This window comes from Chiloscyllium plagiosum, chromosome 21, assembly GCF_004010195.1.
Source record: "Chiloscyllium plagiosum isolate BGI_BamShark_2017 chromosome 21, ASM401019v2, whole genome shotgun sequence".
Taxonomy (NCBI): Eukaryota; Metazoa; Chordata; class Chondrichthyes; order Orectolobiformes; family Hemiscylliidae; genus Chiloscyllium; species Chiloscyllium plagiosum.
In genome coordinates this window covers 14,036,920-14,052,700 of record NC_057730.1, presented here as the reverse complement: position 1 = coordinate 14,052,700, position 15,781 = coordinate 14,036,920, and the positions used below count along the sequence as shown (strand labels likewise).

The window sequence follows — 15,781 nt, the reverse complement described above, 5'->3', positions numbered from 1 at the left end:
ATAAGGGCTTTTATTTAATTGAGATTACAAACCTGGCTGGTCCGCGGCCCCTCTGGGGAGGAATCCCGCACGAATACGGGTTTTATTACATCTGATGTTAACACATTCCGAGCATGTAAGAGACTTAAATATACACTCTGGTTAGTTGTAGGTTAGATTAGTAGATAGTTGAGTTTTGTCTGTTTGTTTTTTTTTTGTTTTTTTTCGGTTTTTTTTTGTTGTTTTGTTTTTTTTTGTCAAATTTTGGCTATTGTATATTTGAGCTAATTGTATATCAATGTTTATATCTGAGAGTTTTGTTTATTTTTGTAAACTTGTAAAAATGTTAAATTTCTAATAAAAATATCTATAAAAAAAAAATTGAATAACTCACATCCTTTCAGAATGGAAATTGCTGTCCTTATCTAGCCTGGCCTACGTGTGACTCCAGACCCACAGCAATGTGGTTGACTCTTAACTACCCTCTGAGCAATTAGGTTTGGGCAATAAATGCTGGCTTAGCCAGCGATACCTACATCCAATGAATGGATAAAAAAAAAATTTGCTGAGTCACATGATTGACCCACTAAGCAAAGTTTCATCCTCAGTGCTTCAAAAAGTCTGACTGGTCAAAGTTTGTGAGACAGATTTGTAGATCAGGGGCCGGTTACCGTTGTTGTGGCTATGTTCGCCGAGCTGGGAATTTGGTTCGCAGACTTTTGTCCTTTTTCTAGATAACATCCTCAGTGCCGTGGAGCCTCCTGTGAAACGCTGCTGTACTGTGTCGGTTAGAATTTATTTGGTTTTGTTTCCGGTTGTTTGCTGCAGTGGCTGGTATATTGGGTCTAGGTCAATGTGTTTATTGATGGACCCAATAGACAGACCACTGCAGTGAACAACCAGAAGCAGTGGGAATGAAACCAAATAAATTCCAACCAACACAGTACAGCAGTGCTTCACAGGAGGCTCCACAGCACTGAGGACGTCACCGAGACAGGGGACAAAATGTCTGCAAACCAACTTCCCAGCTCAGCAAACATACCCACAACTACTGCAGTTATGACTGGTTTTGGTTTCATCTGTGACAGTGTGGTAACGCTCCAAGATTATAAAGATTGGAAATCCACCACAATCCACTGCAAGTTCAACACACTTCCAGCTTGACATTTCAGTATCTTGCTGTAGGATCAGGGAACTATTAAGACCATAAGACATAGGGGTGTAAGTAAGGCCATTCGGCCCATTGAGTTCACTCTGCCATTCAATCATGGCTGATGGGCATTTCAACTCCACTTACCCGCATTCTCCCCATAGCCCTTAATTCCTCGTGACATCAAGAATTTATCAATCTCTGTCTTGAAGACATTTAGCGTCCCGGCCTCCACTGCACTGAATTCCACAGGCCCACAACTCTGGCTGAAGAAATGTTTCCGCATTTCTGTTCTGAAATTACCCTCTCTAATTCTAAGACTGTGTTCATGGGTCCTAGTCTCCTCGCCTAACGGAAACAATTTCCTAGCGTCCACCCTAGCGTGTTTCACAGCAACAACAACAGTGCACTTTCTACCTGATAGTGTTGGCTACAGATGATCCCTTGGCATTATCTCAAGAGCTGAGGTTCTCCCAGTATTCTGATTCGCAGGAAACCCTCCACCAAGGGATGCCTCGCTGGTTGTAAATTGTATTCACAAATAATTATTTTCCTGACAAAGCTGATGGAAGCAGGGTCCTTTAATATTTTTAAGGCAGAGTTAGATAAATTCTTGTAAGCAGGATTGGATTTGAGGTTACAATGAGATTGGGCATGAAAGGCAGATTAAGCTCATCAGTTGAATGGCCTACCCTATTACGGGCAGCACGGTGGCTCAGTGGTTAGCACCAGGGTCCCAGGTTCGATTCCAGCCTTGGGCGACTGTCTGTGTGGAGTTTGCATGTTCTCCCCGTGTCTGCGTGGGTTTCCTCCGGGTGCTCTGGTTTCCTCTCACCATCCAAAGATGAGCAGGTCAGGTGAATTGGCCGTGCTAAATTGCCCATAGCATTAGGTGCATTAGTCAGAGGGAGATGGATTTGGGTGGGTTATGCTTCAGAGGGTCCGTGTGGACTGGTTGGGCCGAAGGGCCTGTTTCCACACTGTAGGGAATCGAATCTAATCTATACCCAATTCATATGTTCTGTTATATTTAAAATATTAACCTATCCTCAAGAGTACTTAATTGATTGTAGAGCTCTTTGGAGGTCTCAGATGTGAAGTGACTGTGTCATTTCAAATTATTTCTTTAGATGGTTCCTCCTTCTTGCTCGGTTTTATCTAGCTCAGTCATCCTCTCTGCCTTCTGATAATCCTCATCTTTTTCAGTAAGTACGTATTCTAGGAAGCTTTCTCATGCTTTGGCCCCTTCCACTCTCTCACCTTTTGGGAGTTTACAGTCCCCTGCCATCATCTGGTTTCTTCGATAGACCACCGTCAACTGTCACTGTGATACCTCAGTGGTGCCCAGTTTACTGGTTGACCTATCCTTCACTGAGAACTTCTCATTGTCTGCTCCTTTGTTACTCTAGTATCAGTTAATTTGACAATATAAAACTGAAAGCCAATAGGCAGTAAACAGCAATTCGCATTGCAGTGTCTCCTGATGCCCACTCAAATCTGTATCGTGACATTTAGTATGGTTTCTGTTACTTCACAGAAGTTAGCTTTCGAAAACAAAAAATGAGATAGTAAGAAAAAAGTAAGTTTAAAAAAAAAGCACCTCAATACAAGATGAGCAGAGGTCTCTGATAGCCCACTGCTACATGCTGACTCACTCGCTCAGTGTAATGCTGAGCAATCGGAAGGAAATGTCAATATGTCATCAGTCACCTGGGAGAGATTACAATTCTACTCTCCACAGAGAGAGATGACTGTCAGTACATTCTCCCTTCCTCCAGACCGTGCTCGGACTCCTCTCGGAGTTCAGTGAGAGAAGGGGAACCCAGATGAGGAGGACAGGAAATGGGAGTGGAAGTTGTTTCTGGTGGCCTCTAGGTTGTCTGGCAAACGTGAAGAATGTGGGGTGGGAGAGAACAGCGAGGAAATGAAACCTTAATTACCTGTAGCAAATACCTAAAACCATTTTCTGTGTCCTTGATGCAGCCAATCATTAAAATGCTGAATGTTTCCACGTTCATCTTGTGACCACTATGAACTATTTCCTGCAAAATAAAGGCCAGAGGCAACTTTGGTAAGAAAGGCAGCAACTCTGTGAAATCTGTCACTAATCCAGTTTTGCATGCCATTCATTCTGATTATAAATACTTGGTCCCCATATCACTCAATTGAAGTTTCATGATGCTCTTTCCACGGCTGTGATTCCTTCTGCTGTCTTCATATTCATTGGGACTCTCTCTCCTGGTGGAAAGACCTTGGCAATTCACCCTATCCATGCTCATGATTTTATAAACCTCTATAAAGTCACACCTCTCTCTCTCAAATGAGAGAGCAGCCCTATGGTCTAGTAAAGCTATGGCGACTTGACCTTTATTCTTATTTATGGCCATTCAGCCTCTCGTACCTGTTCCACCATCCCAAAACATCATCACTGATCTGATTGGGCCTTAACTCCACTTTCCTGTCTGTCCCCCATAACTCATGACTTCACTGTAATATCATTCTAACAGAGCCTTAAATGTACTAAATGTTTTAAACCCCCTCCATTTCTAACTGAGGAAGAGAATGCCAAAGATTAAAGACCCTCTGAGAGCTGAAATTCCTCCTCTCTGTCTTTAATGGCAGACCCCTTATACTGTGTCCCTCAATTCTAAACTCCCCCATGAGAAACATTTACCCTGTCAACCCCCTCAACATTTCACATCACAAACCAGAAATCTGTGGATTCTGGAAAGATCTGAATTAGAATCTGAAGAAGCTGGAAAAACCAAACTCAGCAGATTAGGCAGCATCTCTATAGAGAATATGAGTGCAATATAGAGGCGATGGCCTAGTGGTGTTGTGAGATGGTGAATCCAGAGACCCAGATAATGTTCTGGGGACTCGGGTTTGAATCCCACCATGGAATCTGAATTCAAGAAAAAACAAATCTGGAATTAAGAGTCTAATGATGACCATGAAACCATTGTCAATTGTTGGGAAAACCCGTCTGGTTCACTTACGTCCTTTAGAGAAGGAAACTGCCATGCTTACCATTCTGGCCTACATGTGACTCCAGACCCACAGCAATGTGGCTAATTCTTAAACTGCCCTCTGGGTAATTAGGGATGGGCAGTAAGTATGTGACCCTCATCCCGGGAATACATTTAAAAATAAAAATCCGTGTAAGTCACTAAAATCCTAAATTAATTCTTCAACTGTCTGTAATATTTTGAGAGTGTGATAATCTCTCCTTCCTATTGGAAAGATGTTGTGAAACTTGAAAGGGTTCAGAAAAGAGTTATAAGGTTGTTGCCAGGGTTGGAGGACTTGAGCTATAGGGAGAAGCTGAAGGGGCTGGGGCTGTTTTCCTTGGAGCGTTGGAGGCTGAGGGGTGACCTTATAGGGGTTTACAAAATTATGAGGGGCATGGATAGGATAAATAGGCAAAGTCTTTTCCCTGGATCAGGGAGTCCAGAGGGCATAGGTTAGGGTGAGAGGAGAAAGATATAAAAGAGACCTAAGGGGCAACTTTTTCACGCAGCGAGTGGTGCGTGTGTGGAATGGGCTGCCAGAGGAAGTGGTGGACGCTGGTACAATTGCAACATTTAAAAGGCATCTGGATGGGTATATGAAAAGGAAGGTTTTGGAGGGATAAGGGCCGGGTGCTGGCAGGTGGGACGAGATTGGGTTGGGATATCTGGTCGGCATGGTCGGGTTAGACCGAAGGGTCTGTTTCCATGCTGTACATCTCTATGACTCTAATCTGCCATTTACCCAACTGTATAAATGATCACTGTAACCTTGTTCCCCACCTCCTCTTCAACCCAGAGACCCAGCTCAGTGATTGCTTCGACTGACCTCTCTTGTCCAGGCTGGTGAGCAGACAATGTGCAAGATCTCAATGTATAGAGATCAGGAGAATCCAGCAGATCCCGAACCCCCTCAAGCGCCAGCTCCCCATGCAAGTACTCACCCGAAGCACATCAAAACAGGCCGTTAGGTCCGAGCAGACAGCGAACGCTTTCAACATGGCATGGTATGCGATCAGATTAAGACTGACGTTCTTGCTGCTTAACTCTTCCCGGAGCTTTGTGGCAAACTGCAGACCTGTTTCCTTCCAAGGTGTTTCTGCACAAGCATTGAACAGAGCAGTGTAGGTGGCTCCTGAAGGAGTCACAGCTCTCTTCTTCATCTGCAAAACAAAAATCACGATTCATTCCTTTATTGACGACGAATGGCATCTTTAATCGCACTGAAAGAAAATGTCCAAGGTCCTTCACAGGAGCAGAACTAAACAGAAACTCTCAGCAAACCAATGAGGCAACGTTCAGACAAGTAATGAAAAACTTGGTCAAAGAGGTAGGCTTTATGGCACATTTTTAAAGGAGGGGAGAACAGAAAGTAAGGCTTTAGGAGGGAATCACAGACACTTAAGGTGCACAGGCGGAAGATACTAGTGGCAACGGTGAGATGAACAGAATACAGACCCCCCCTCCCCCTCCCCCACAGAGTAGTTTGGATGGGTAACACAGTGTCTTTGAGCCATATTTCCATACAATCCCATTTACCTCAAGTAATGAAGGATTCGCCACCAATTCATCAGAAGTTCAAGAATAGGATGTAAGTTTGCTCGCTAAGCTGGAAGGTTTGTTTTCAGACGTTTCGTCACCAGACTAGGTAACATCATCAGTGAGCCTCTGGTGCAGCACTGGTAGTAAGGCCCGCTTTTTATTTACGTGTTTAGGTTTCCTTGGGTTGATGACGTCATTTCCTGTGGTGACGTCATTTTCAACCCCAGGAAACCTAAACACAGAAATAAAAAGTGGGCCACACCACCAGTGCTTCACCGGAGGCTCACTGATGATGTTACTTAGTATGGTGATGAAATGTCTGAAAACAAACCTTCCAGTTCAGCCAGCAAACTTACATCCAGAACCTCAACCTGAGCTACAAATCTTCTCAAAACTCGCTAGTTCAAGAATAGTTCTGTCCAAACCACTGCACACGGAAAAATTCCATAAAAGGTTTTTTTTTGTGTATTCATGGGTTGAGGGGCATGGATAGGATAAATAGGCAAAGTCTTTTCCCTGGGTCAGGGAGTCCAGAACTAGAGGGCATAGGTTAGGGTGAGAGGGGACCAGGCCTGCATTTCCACAGAGGGCAGTTAAGAGTCAACCACATTGCTGAGGGTCTGGAGTCACATGTAGGCCAGACCGGGTAAGTTTCCTTCCCTAAAGGACATTAGTGAACCAGATGGATTATTCCAACAATCAACAATGGATATATGGCCAGATTTTTAAAACTGAATTCAAATTCTGCCATGACAGGATTTGAACCCAGATCGCCAGAATATTACCAAGGTCTTTGGATTGATAGTCCAGTGATGATACCATTAGGCTATTGCTTCGCTGGTAAGTAAGTGTGACTAGGGTGGAGTGACCTGGGCATCAGGATGCTCAGACACACACAGGCCACCATCTGAACTGGAATCAAATTCCCTTCCTGCACAGAAATGGGATTTCACAAATCCCTGATTGGAAAAACTGCACTGTCTCCAGCACTCACGTCATTGTAGAGTTGGAATGCTTTTTTCAAGTAGCCCACTCGTCCGCAGCCTCCTATCAGCACTGTGTAATTGTATTCCTCTGGGAACAGCCGCTCCTCCTTCACCATTTGAGTCTCAAACGTGTGCAGCGCCTCAGCCAACTAGAGAGGAGAAAGCCACCAGTGTGAGAAAGACACAGGGATTAAGCATTGGAACAATCATCAATGTGCTAACCATGAAAAGGACTGAAGCATTCAATCCAAAACTTCAGCAACAGTAACAATAAAAGGCCATTCGCCAAGATGATTCTGATAACGTATAAATTATTAGACTCATCCCCACATTCTGATTACTACGTACAATTCTGATCGCAAAACTGGGGTAGTTCTGCGCTTGAAAGGGTGTAATATATTCCAATAAGGATGACACCATATCTTGGGAATGATGTTAATAAGAAAGAATGACGGAAATTGGACATACTGTTGGGTAAAATCTACACTGAGCTGAACAAACAGCCGTGTTCCATCAGAAAGGAGATTGGCAGAATTGACCCAGACTAACTGCTCATACTTGTAAAACAAAATGAAAAGGAAATTGAAACAGAATATTTCGAACAAAAGAATAATGAGCTTTCGGATCAACGCATTTGGGCAACCCAGTAAAGCACACAGTGCAATTAATAAATCACTGGATAAGAACGAATAAAGGGATGTGGTTGGGATGGTGACTATGGGTAAAGTGCATCAGTGCATTCCTTTTATAAATGTTATACACTAGCCATAAAACCTACAACCGCAAAGTAGTTTACATTTCTACATTTCTGGTCTTCTTAAGGCATACTTTGGAGAAACTAAATTTTCTATCTAGGCTGAACTAGACACTATACAGTGGCTGACGAGCCTCCAACTAGTCAGAATCCATTCCTTCAATAACACTCCTGGCACATATTCAACTAGAATTCTTCTATAAAAATCAAAGGTTTCTCTTATTTATGGAACTGTCCTTAAATAAAAAAAATGACAAAAGCTTCCTTGTGATCACGACATATGGAATTATTTCCTTGGTCAACATCTCACATCAGAATATCAATGGTCTTTACTGGGATTGATTCAGAAATCTTCTTATCCGTATGGAATGGCCGTGCTGTAGGGAAGGCAAAACTGAGGTGCCTTTTCCAAGAGGGGAGTGGACAGGTTAAATAAAAATAACGAACTCGAAGCAGTGCTGGTGAAAGTGTGAGAAAGAATTTGTCCCATTCACTATTAAACGCACTCTGTTCTGTGTAAACCAGAGCCTGCAGTTGACTGGAATAAATTGTTCCCTCATGTTTTATATTCACTTTTGGTCCCACACTTTGGGAAGGACCATAGAATCCCTAAGATGTGGAAGCAGGCCATTTGGCACATCCAGTAACATTGACCCCCCCAAACAGCAACCCACCTAACTTGTATATCCATGGACACAATGGGCAATTTAGAATGGCCAATACGCCTAATCTGCCCATCTTTGGACTGTGGGAGGAAACTGCAGCACCCGGAGGAAACCCAAGCAGACACGGGGAGAATGTGCAAACTCCACATAGACAGTTGCCCGAGGCTGGAATTGAACCCTGGCGCTGTCAGGCAGCAGTGCTAACCACTGAGCCACTGTGTCACCCCAAGGATGGGAGGGTCCTTCTCCTTGGGAGCATGCAGAGATGGTGTACAGCAATGGTTCCAAGAATTATGAATTTTAGTTTCAAGATTAATTTAGAGAAGGTGAGGTTGTTCTTCTTGGGAAAACAAAAAGCTCAGGGAGTGTTTTGGGAGGTATGACAAGATTATGCTGAATAGGTACGTAGACAATAAATGCTATTCCCATTAGCTGATCATGCAAAGACTATGGGAAAATATAAATGGAGTTTTGAACAAGAGGTTTTGGGGGATGGGGATGGGGAGGGGGAAGGATGTGAGAAAGTTGTTTTTTTCTTACACAGCAAGTGTATGGACGGCACGGTGGCACAGTGGTTAGCACTGCTGCCTCACAGTGCCAGAGACCTGGGTTCAATTCCCACCTCAGGCAACTGTCTGTGTGGAGTTTGCACATTCTCCCCATGTCTGCGTGGGTTTCCTCTGGGTGCTCCGGTTTCCTCCCACAGTCCAAAAAAATGTGCAGGTCAGGTGAATTGGCCATGCTAAATTGCCCGTAGTGTTAGGTGTAGGGGAATGAGTCTGGATGGGTTGCTCTTCGGAGGGTCGGTGTGGACTTGTTGGGCCGAAGGGCCTGTTTCCACACTGTAAGTAATCTAATCAAGTGGAATTAGATTAGATTCCCTACAGTGTGGAAACAGGCCCTTCAGCCCAACAAGTCCACACCGACCCTCCGAAGAGTAACCCACCCAGACCAATTTCCCCTGACCAATGCATCTAATACTATGGGCAATTTAACTTGGCCAATTCTCCTAACCTGCACATCTTTGGAATGTGGGAGGAAACCAGAACACCCAGAGGAAACCCATGCAGACACGGGGAGAATGTGCAAACTTCACTCAGACAGTTGCCCGAGGCTGGAATCGAACCTGGGACCCTGGTGCTGTGAGGCAGCACTGCTAACCACTGAGCCACCATGCCGCCTTTCTGTGCAGTATACCTTTACATTTTGTAAGACTGGTTAACCAAATTCCTGACCTTATCTTCTTTGATGAGTTTCTTGCACTGCAAAAAGTACCAGTATGTCGTGTTCCTTCGGCCTGGCTTCCGTCTCACTTCCGGACGTTCAATCTCTTCCTCACTCTGATCCTCAGTGTCACCATATCTGGAATCCTGGAGCTCCAAAGAGCTTTTGCGGAAAAATCTCCTGGAGGAGTAGATCCTGCCCATTGCTCCAAATCCTTCAATTTCATCCTCAGACGAGGAAAAGGATGAGTCCTGGCCAGGTGAGGCTGGAGACTGCCTGCCTTCTGTGTCACCGCCCTGGTCATTGCTGACCATCCTGGGTAAACCCGTCCATCCACCATTCCAAAACAGCAAATTCCTGGGGTGAGTCACATTTCGAGGAGGTATGGCTCTCATGGGGTTACTTCTCATGAAAGCGCTCAGGTGTCTGAATGGGGCCAGGTACGGATACAGGGAAGAGCCAAGTCTCATGGATAGGTACATCTGGAAATGCTGAAGGGGTAAAAACCAAGGCCAAGCCATGTTTTGCAAATCCTTCCAGCCTCCTTCAAGGGTCTGCAGACTGGAGTGCTAAGTTTAAAAATAAAAATAGAGATGAACTTTTATACAACTGAATTCGCCGTGTGAAGGTTGCTTGTAAAAATAGATGCTGAGGTGCAGGGTGAAAAATCAGGGATAACATAATCAAACATAGCGAGTTTTGAGAAGATTTATAGCTCAGGTTGAGGTTCTGGATGTAGGTTTGCTCACTAAGCTGGAAGGTTTGTTTTCAGACATTTTGTCATCATACTAGGTAACATCATCAGTGAGCATTCAGTCAACCACGATGTTATGACCAGCTTTCTATTTCTGTGTTTAGGTTTCTTTGGGTTGATGATGCAATTTCCTGTGGTGATGTTATTTCCTGTTCTTTTTCTCAGAGGGTGGTAAATGGGGTCCAAGACGATGTGTCTGTTGATAGGAATTCTTGTGCATGTCTCTGTTTGCCTTGTCCTAGGATGGATGTGTTGTCCTTCCTCATCTGTACACCAGTGATAGTGGGTTATGTCTCTTTGTGGCTCGTTGATGTTTATGTATCCTGGTGGCTAGTTTTCTGCCTGTTTGTCCGATGTTGTGTTTGTTACAGTTCTTGCAAAGTATTTTGTAAATCACATCCGTTTTGCTTGTTGTCTGTGTGGGGTCTTTTAAGTACATTAGCTGCTGTTTCGCTGTGTTGATGTAGGGGAGAGTGGCTAGGGTTTCTGGAAGCATTTTGTCTGCTTGTTTGGGTACCACCAGAAATGACTACCAGACTACTCAGACCTCTTGGCATCATGGCAGCCCACAAACCCACCAACACACTAAAACAGCAGCTAATGAACTTAAAAGACCCCACACAAACAATAAGCAAAATAGATGTCATTTACAAAATACCTTGCAAGAACTGTAACAAACACTACATCGGACAAACTGGCAGACAACTAACCACCAGGATACATAAATGTCAACTAGCCACAAAGAGACATGACCCACTATCACTAGTACCCTTACATACAGATGAGGAAGGACAACATACCCATCCTAGGACAAGCCAAACAGAGACACGCATGAGAATTCCTAGAAACATGGCATTCCAGCCGGAACTCTATCAACAGACACATCGTCTTGGACCCCATCTGAGAAAAAGAACAGGAAATGACATCAACCACCCAAGGAAACCTAAACACATAAATAGAAAGCAGGTCATCAGAGGCTCACTGATGATGTTACCTAGAATGGTGACGACACATCTGAAAATGAACCTTCCAGCTCAGCGAGCAAAGTTACATTCATAATAAAACATTTTGATAACGCAGATCATGGTGGTACAGATCAACCAATACACAAATTAAAAATGAAAATGCTGGAAATACTGAGGCAGCATCTGTTGAGTGCAAAGCACGAAGTTAATATTTCACCTCGTATATACAAATATGTATACATCTCTATAGCTATATATTAGAAATGGAGATGATCTCTGCCAGGAGACACCTCTCTATACCTTCAGCATGATGAGGATTATGGAGATGTAAGTGCCTTCTGGCCTTTTTGCTGGATAGGTTTCAAATGGAAAGGTTTTGCTCCAGGATTGATAAACTTGCTTACACTACGTTCCGGAACCACGGCATCCCTCCCTTTGCCAGATTCTCCATGCTTCCTTCCTCCCCTGCTGTTATCTCCTGCACCTCACCCATGTCTTCGTTTGCTTCTTTACTGGTTCCATTCATGTTTTACCCCATCACTTTTGCCATTTAATCTCTTCTCTCCTCCACCCTACCAGACCTTCCCTTTTCCTCTTCCTTGCAGCCATCCCTATCATGGCTTTTCCCTTGTTCCACAGTTGCTTAAATGCCATTCATGTGTTGTTTAACAAATTTGAATGTTAGTTAGCATATCATTACAAGATGCCACCTTCGTTAGAACATATGGGTGACAGAATGGCAATTACTGCTGCCACACAGCACCAGGGAACCGGGTTCAATTCCAGACTTGGCTGACTGTGTGAAGTTTGGGTGTTCTCCCTGTGGGTTTCCTCCAGGTGCTCTGGTTTCCTCCCACAGTCCAAAGATGTGCAGGTGAGGTGGACTGGCTGTGCTAAATTGCTCATAGCAACCAGTGCAGGTTAGGTGGCTTAACCAGGGGTTAATACCCCTCGCAGGGTGACTGGGATGGGGTGGGTCTGGGTGGGATGCTCTTCTGAGGTTTGGTGCAGACTCAGTTAGTGCTGAATGTCCTCTTTCCACAGTCCAAAGATGTGCAGATGAGGTGGACTGGCTGTGCTAAATTGCTCATAGCAACCAGTGCAGGTTAGGTGGTTTAACCAGGGGTTAATACCCCTCGCAGGGTGACTGGGATGGGGTGGGTCTGGGTGGGATGCTCTTCTGAGGTTTGGTGCAGACTCAGTTAGTGCTGAATGTCCTCTTTCTACACTGTCGGCATTCTATGTTCCCATCTTGATAAAGTCTCATTTACCAAACATGTGACCTCTGGTTTCTCCTTCTATGCGCTGCTGGACCTGCTGAGTACTTCCAGCATTTTCTGTTCTTATTTCAGGTCTCCAGAGGCTGCAGTATTTATTTCTTTCCACATCTTGTGCTTTATTAGCTCCTCCTTAAATACTATTCACTTCAAGCACTTCTTCGGGTAAAGAATTTCTTCTGAATTCGCTATGCAGTTCCGAAGGACTGTACTTACTGATGGCCTCCAGTTACACTCTTCACCACAAGAGGAAACCTTTTGTGTTCACTCTGACCAAAACCTCTCAGAATTTTAAACACGTCACCCTTAATCTTTTATTATTATAAGAGATCTATCCTCTTAACCCTTTTCTGACGTATACATCCAGACATTTCTGGTATAATTCCTGTAAATCTTCTCTCCGGTGGCCTTTGCTTTAGGATTGTTCTTGCTATGTTATGACAAAGATTGCAATCATTTGATGCTTTAGGATAAGAACAAGCAGCAGATTACTCAACATGATGTATAATAGGGGTAGGCCATTTAGTGGTTAGGAAGGCAATTTGTAGATGATACCAACATTGATGGTATAGTGGTCAGTGAAGAAGGTTATCTAAAATTACAAAGAGATTTTCATCAAGATCAAATGGGAATGCAAATGGAGTTTAATTTGGATAAGTGTGACGTATTGCATTTTGGTGTTACAAGCAAGGGCAGGACTTATACAATTAATAATAGGCCCTGCGTAGTGTTGTAGAACAGAGAGATCCAGGTACATAATTCTTTAAATTTGCATCACATATAGACAGGGGATTCAGAAGGTGTTTAGCAGACTTGCCTTCGTTGCTCAGAACTTTAAATATAGGAGTTTGATGTCATGTTGAAGTTGTGTAGGACATTGGTGAGGCCTCTTCTGGAGTGCTGTGTGCAGTTCTAGTTGTCTGTTACTATTAAACTGGAGAGGGTTCATAAAAGATTTACCAGGATGCTGTCGGGAATGGAGGGTTTGAGATAATAAAAATAGACTGGAAAGGCTGGGGCTTTTTTCACTGGAGCATAGGAGGTTGAGGGGTGAGTATATTGAGGTTTATAAAATCATCAGGGGCACAGGTAAGGTAAATAGCATGGGTCTTTTCCCTAGTGTGGCGGAGTTCAAAATTAGGGGACATAGTTTTTAAGGTGGGAGGAAAAAGATTTAAAAAGGACACGAGGGGCCTTTTTTCTCGCAGAGGGTGAATAGTGTGTGTGGAATGAACTGCCAAATTAAGTGGTGGATGCAGGTACAGTTCCAACATTTAAAAGACTTTTAGATAAGTTCATGAATAGGAAAGGTTTAAAGGGATATGGGTCAAGTGCAAATGGCACTAGTTTAGTTTGGGAGCATGGACTGGTTGGACCGGAGGGTCTGTTTCTGTGCTGTATGACTCCATGGTGTTTAATGTCAGTGGACCGAATAACCTAAAACTTCCAAAGAATGTTCGGGGCATCTGGGTTGTATCCCACCATAGCAGATGATGAAATTTAAAACTCAATAAAAGTGATATCCTGAGGATGTTGGAGATATTAATTAAAAACAAAGTGCTGCAGAAACGCAGCAGGTCTGGCTGGTAATGTGGTGAGAGTAACTGAAGGGGGCTGACCAGTGTTTTTTTTAATGCTGTTAACAAAGGGGAGGCACAGTGAGTGAAACAGATAGTGAGAATACAAATAACAAAAGACAGTGTGTTAATGGTTAAAAAAATTCTAGATCCTGCCTTTACTCCTCTATTTTGCCTCTACGTCTCACTTTTACCATTACTAAAACTCCCTTTGTCTTTTGCCCTGGGCATTCTCACCATCTGTTCCATCCTGTCCTCCTCTCTTTTGTCTGCAGCATAAGCCCATTATTTTTTGGCCCCCTTCAGTTCCGAACAGGATTCTTTGCAAAACATTAACTCTATACCTAAGTCTCAGCTCCCCCCTCTGTAATTGCATCCTTGACTTCCTGACCCATAGGCTGCAATCAGCAAGAATAGGTAATAACAGCTCCTCTGGTATAATCCTCAACATCAGCCCCGCAAGACTGCATACTCAGCTCCCTACTATTCTCCTCATATGATCATGACTATGTGGCCAAATTGTTAATGGTGTTGGGGTGCACGTTTTCTGACGACACCACTATTGTAGGTTGGATCTCAAACAATCACGACACAGAATACAGCAAAGAAATTAAGTGCTTAGCCACAAGGTGTAAAGACAACAATCTCTCCATCAATGGCAGCAAAGCAAAGGTGCTGGGCCTTCACTTCAGTAAGTGGAGTGGAGGGCACACCTCTGTCTGCATCAATGGTGCTGACTGAGGTGGAGATGGTTGAGAACATCAGGTTCCTAGGAGTGATGATCACCAATCTGCCCTAGTCCACCCACATCAATGTGATGGTCAACAAAGCACAATGTCTCTAATTCCTCAGGGGGTTAAGGAAATTTGGCATATACATAAGGACTCTTACCAATTTTTATAGATGCACTATAGAAAACATCCAACCTGGATGTATCACAGTATGGTATGGCAACTGCTCTTCCCAAGACCACAAGAATCTACAGAGATTTGTGAACCATCTACACTTCCCACTACCTCGGGAAAGCAACCAACATAATCAAAGACCCCTCCCACCCTGGTTATACTCTCTTCCACCCTCTTCCAGCAGGCAGAAGATATAAAAATTTGAATATGCAGGCAAATAAATTCAAGAACACCTTCTTCCCCGCTGATATCAGACTTTTGAATAGACCTCTTTAATGTTAACACTGATCTCTCTCTGCAGCTGTAACATTGTATTCTGCATTCTGTTCTGCTACCCTGGTACACTTGTATGGTACGATCTGCTTATATAGCACACAAACAACATTTTTCACTGTATCTTGGCACATGTGACAACAATAAATCAATACATTTCCCAGATGCTGAGTTTCTCCAGCACTTTCTACACTGACATGAAAAGTCAGTGTCTGCAGAGAACTAGTGGCTAAATATAATAACACAGGATGAGATACCCACCAAAAATTATCCCAACAGTAGAGAATCTACACATCCTTGAGGATATTTAATAAACATTTCTCCTTGAAACCAGCTCCTTCCATTTGTCTCCATGTGCTTCCGGTTTGGAGGAGTCCCGCCTACAACTATCGCCATTGGCTGAGGTACAGAGGTCCAGGCTGCGATTGGACCACTCTTTCCGGAACGCTCAGTGTGATTGGTAGAGATCGGGTCAATCAGCGGGAGCCCCGCCCCCAGCCTAGAGCAATCGGGTGTCGAGCAATTGATCTCTCCCACTGATTTCAATGTCGAGTTTGACTTTAGGAACACCATTTAGAAAACACAACAGCACACAGCATGGAATGTGTTCAAAGGCAAGATTGGATATTAGGAGGATAGCTTTCCCAAATACTATTCCCTGGAATTTTTATCCCCATTCTCTTCAAATCCTATTTTTTGACTAAGTTCATGATCACTGTGGG

General features: G+C 43.7%; 1 protein-coding gene across 1 annotated transcript in view; it reads right to left on the bottom strand.

The window, feature by feature from the left end:
• ptcd1 (pentatricopeptide repeat domain 1) overlaps positions 1-15,432 on the bottom strand; it is a 31,607-nt gene extending 16,175 nt beyond the window's left edge. The window contains exons 1-5 of the mRNA XM_043711291.1: positions 15,321-15,432; positions 9,320-9,877; positions 6,674-6,814; positions 5,082-5,300; positions 3,070-3,171 (exon numbers count right to left, since the gene is read on the bottom strand). Coding sequence (XP_043567226.1) covers positions 3,070-3,171; positions 5,082-5,300; positions 6,674-6,814; positions 9,320-9,829 — 972 coding nt within the window. The 5' untranslated portion in view covers positions 9,830-9,877; positions 15,321-15,432. The remainder of the gene's footprint in view (positions 1-3,069; positions 3,172-5,081; positions 5,301-6,673; positions 6,815-9,319; positions 9,878-15,320) is intronic.
• Between the last annotated feature and the right edge of the window lie 349 nt (positions 15,433-15,781).